The sequence below is a fragment of the Notamacropus eugenii genome, chromosome 6 (genome assembly GCF_028372415.1).
Source record: "Notamacropus eugenii isolate mMacEug1 chromosome 6, mMacEug1.pri_v2, whole genome shotgun sequence".
Classification (NCBI taxonomy): Eukaryota; Metazoa; Chordata; class Mammalia; order Diprotodontia; family Macropodidae; genus Notamacropus; species Notamacropus eugenii.
In genome coordinates, this window is record NC_092877.1 from 374,205,886 (window position 1) to 374,210,633 (window position 4,748).

At 34.0% G+C, this 4,748-nt stretch overlaps 1 protein-coding gene across 1 annotated transcript; it reads left to right on the forward strand.

Annotated features, from left to right (window-relative positions):
* Positions 1–2,393: 2,393 nt before the first annotated feature.
* LOC140512433 (olfactory receptor 5K1-like) lies at positions 2,394–3,350 on the forward strand. The gene has a single exon (XM_072621538.1). It carries the CDS (start codon positions 2,394–2,396, stop codon positions 3,348–3,350), a length of 957 nt encoding a protein of 318 aa, XP_072477639.1.
* The last annotated feature ends 1,398 nt before the right edge of the window (positions 3,351–4,748 follow it).

A 4,748-nucleotide genomic window follows, 5' to 3' on the forward strand; every position in this document is an offset into this window, starting at 1 on the left:
TGGGAGAGAAATGGACTTGCCCTAAATGAGGACTCAATGAATTCCAAGAAATTAACAAGAAGCAATAATTCATACTTTTTTATGCTTTAAAGTTTACAAAGAGTTTCCTTCTGATCAATCCAGTGAGTAGGTAATGTAGGCATTACTATTTTCCGATTTTACTGAGGAAGAAATTATAGAAAGGCCTATAAATACGAAGTATTTTGTCCATAATCACACATGATTCTGTCATTAACATATATATTGGAAAGGAGATTACTCCATGGAAGGGAATAGGAAGGAGAAGTTTAGTCCCCTAATTCCAAGTACAATGGTCTTTTAATTGCAATAACTTAAAACAAAGAGAAAAATGGAATGATAGCAAAAAATGGTATTGGAGTGAGGGGAGCTGAATTTTAACAATTTTACACCTTAAAATCAGAACCCAGCACAGATAACTCAATGTTCTTTACATTGCAAAAGGAGGAAAAGATTGACCCTTTCATGATAGGATTGGCATTTCAATAGAACAATTGAAGGTCCTACAGAATGTCAGTCAGGGAGATTTAAAAAACAATTTTAGTGGTGGGGACCAAGGAGTGAAGGGATGACGAGAGACTGGCCATCTATCTCCTTAATCATGTCCTATGTGCATAGGGAGGGCCACATCTCTGTGTGAGCATGCTAATAATTAACAGTGGTGATTTTCTTTCCCTGTAATTTGTAAAGTCTGAACAATGCATAATGCCTTGGATAATTTAATAGGGTATCAAGGTAATTATTTTTAGTGGACCTTCTTTGAATTACTAACCTAAAAATATCAAGACATACAGAAATTCTTCATTTTTTCCCCTAGAATTATATTGGTACTTTGATACTTCTCTTTTTAGATCTGACGTAATTAAAACTAAGTCATGCTCTAAATCAATTACAAGCTGAAGGAGACAGAAGATAGTAAAATTTCATGTTGATACCTTATAAGCAGAAAGAAGACTGAGTTTCAATTGTGTATAGATGTAAAGTAGTAGAAGTAATGAAAAATAATCCTAATTATTGTACCTAGAATAAGGCAAATTGCATAGGTTGTTCCTTGAATTTGGTCTAAATATGATGAGAAAACTGAAAAAGAGCATTGAATAAACATGATCAATGTTTTGGAAGCAAAACAAACAGATCATTCTACTTCATTACAAAGCAGGAATCTTTGCTCTTGAAATTCTATGAAAGTCATGACAATGGCTCTCTAAAAGAGATGGAACAGAGGAAGAGAATGCCCAGAAAAGGACAACTAAAATATCAAAGTAATAGAGGATCTTCCAGACAACAATATACTAAAAACAGGAGACAAACCTAAGAGGGTAAGCAATATTAAAAATTAGTACACATAATAAAGAATAAAGAGAGGCAATAGAGTTGACCTCAGAATTAAGAAGACTTGGGTTAAGTCCTACTGACACATGCTATCTAAGTGACCCTGGAGAAATCACTTTACTTCTCAGTGAGTTGAGGCATATACATTGCAAAGAAAGTGTCAACCTGAATTGGAAAAGGAATTTTTCAATAAATACAATTCTATACACAAATGAAATACTATATCCAATCCCTATCCTTTAATAAAGAATATCACTGATTGGCAAATGAGACTTACTTTAAAAAAAATTCCACTATGTGGGAGGCAATGAAATATTACCATTTTTGAAGTTTGAAAATACAGAGCCCAATCACTGATCCTTGGAACAGAATAGGCTTGCATAAATCCTTGAAAAGGAACCTTTTGAACATGGTATATAACGAATAGAAATAGAAACCATGCAAAAAGAGCTCATGACAATCTATTGAGATCTTTTATATGTGGCACTCATAAAAGTTTCAGAAGCTATGCTCAGAGAAGCTCAGAGAAATTAATATTCTCTTGGAAGTGAACAACACAGTCCATCTCTTGGCTTCAGATTTTTTCTCTTGCTGCCCCTGTGCCTGGAGTGCTCTCTTTCCTTACCTCTGTCTATTGATTTCCTTGGCTTCAAGTCCCAACTAAAATCCAATCTTTTACAGGAAGTCTTTTGCAATTTCTTTTAATGCTAATGCTTTTCTTATATAAATCATTTCCTGTTTATCCTATATATAGCTTGTTTGTATGTATTTATTGTCCTATCTTCTCCCCCATTGTGAGCTCCTTGAGGGCATGAACCATCTTTTGCCACTTTCTCTATCCTGAGCACTTAGCACAGTGACTTACATTTAATGAGTGTTTATTGATTGAGGTGGTTATACCTTAGAACCAAGGATACAACACCAGAGGAAAGAAGATTTGGCTGTGGTCTAAACTCTGCAGAAGGAAGTTAGGAGAAAGAATTAGGTATGTTTTGAGTTACATTCTAATAGGAATCCAAAATTCCTGTTTTCAGGACACTGAGATGGCTGAAAATGTCACTTTGACAACTGAGTTCATCCTCACTGGATTTACAGATCATCAAGAACTGAAGATTCTTCTATTCATACTTTTCCTTATAATCTACCTGATAACTATAATAGGCAACATTGGACTGGTGATATTAATTTCAGTTGAAACCCAACTCCACTCACCTATGTATTTGTTTCTTGGTAACTTGGCATTTATGGATGCTTTTAGTTCATGTGCTGTTACTCCTAAGATGTTAATGAACTTCTTTTCTAAGGATAGAATGATTTCCCTTCATCAATGTATGGTACAATTTTATTTTCTTTGCTTTTCTGAAACTTCAGCTTGTTTTCTCCTGGCAGTCATGGCATATGACCGCTATGTGGCAATATGTAATCCACTTCATTATACCATGATAATGTCAAAGAAACTCTCCATTCAGATGATCACCGGATCACTCATAGCTGGCAACCTACATTCCATGATTCATGTTGGCTTTCTCTTCAGATTAACTTTCTGCAAGTCACATCAAATCAATCATTTCTTTTGTGATGTTCTTCCTTTATACAGACTCTCTTGTACTGACCCTTATATTAATGAATTGATGATATTCATCTTCTCAGGCTCAATTCAAGTCTTCACTATAGGAGTTGTCTTATTGTCTTATCTTTACATCCTTTTTACTATCTTTAGGATGAAATCAAAGGAGGGCCGAGGCAAAGCCTTTTCCACCTGTGCGTCCCATTTTGTATCTGTCTCGATATTCTATGGTTCTCTTCTCATCATGTATATTCGGCCAGGGGCAGTTGATGAAGGAGCCATAGACATACCCGTGGCCATTTTTTATACAATAGTAATTCCCTTTTTAAATCCTTTTATTTATAGCCTGAGAAACAAGGATGTAATTAGTGTCCTGAGAAAAATTATAGAGAAAAAAATCTCAGGGGGATTTGGAACAAAATTTGTACCCTGAGTTTCCTTGATTTGAATATGTTAAGCTTTTCATAAACAAAGTTATCCAAAAAGTGGAAGAGAAATACTTTGGATAGCACCAACTCAGAAAAGTATGAAGTCTAATTGAGAAATTACTTAATGAATACCGAAGTTTGGGACCAGGATACTATTTCAAGTCCTAAAAGCAAGACTATTTTCAAAATGGATAGTGTCAGAGATTTAATCATTAAAAAACTCAAGAAGTTAACACACTATCAGAGATTAATTCACAAAAGAGGAATCTGTTGCATATTATTAATAATACCATGGAACTATACCACTGTAGGTAGAATTCTGTAGGAAATGTTAGGAAAGATATGTCAGCTTTAAGGAACAGGAGTTGATCTTGTACAAATTGCAAATTTTCTTTTCATTTCAAGACACCCTAGAGTATAAGATGGATGATGGGAATATAAAATAATGAACTACTAGAAAACAACACAACCAGATTAAGCAAAAACAAAAAAAAAACTCTCCAAATAAATCCACACCCCACCCCAAACCTCTCAAAAATGGCCTTGAATGAATGATATGATTTCAGCATGATCACTCCTTGCTTATAGTAGGCTATTCTGCAGCACTGTTTGGTTCTGAACTGGAAGTTTTCTGAAGTGATTGCTTTGGAAAGTGGATTTACACAGAAAACACTTATTACATCATAAAATCATCCCAAACCTTGCTGTTCAATGATGGCATTTGCCTCACAAGTATCATCATACCACTATTAACAAATTAATCTTGTAATGATAATTTATCCCTCTTGCTTAAAAGGTGCTATAGGTATTGAAAAATATTATTTCTCCTACATTTACATGAACTAAATGAATTGCTAATGAAGTAAGAAAAGTCAAAATTTAAAGAAACATTTTCCCCAAATGATGTTATCTGTCTACTTGGTGAATAAGAAAGTAAAACTGTGTAATGTCTTTGAATCCAGGGTAATTCATTTTATTTATAGATTTATTGTAAACTTAAGGTATTCATGTTACATGAAAATTTCTTTTATAGCAGTAGCTACAAATTTGTTACATTTACCTCAGAAACTTTGATGCAACAAATATTCTTGTTTTACTCCTGTTCTTGCTGCTGCGAGGAATACAAAAAATGTCCTAAAGACAGAGTTCCTTCCCTGAAATGACTAACAGTGAAATCAGCACACAAAAGAAAACAGAACCCAACACTATACAATATGATGAAATGCTGGATTATGTGGTTCAGACATGGTATAGGAATTAAAATGACAAAGAAAACAATGAACGGAAGTGTAATTACGGGGAACTTTATAAAACATATTAAATCAGATCTTGAACAATGAGCAATATTTGGATAGGGAAGACTGAATTAAGTACTTCAAGCAAGAATAATAAACTAAGCAAAG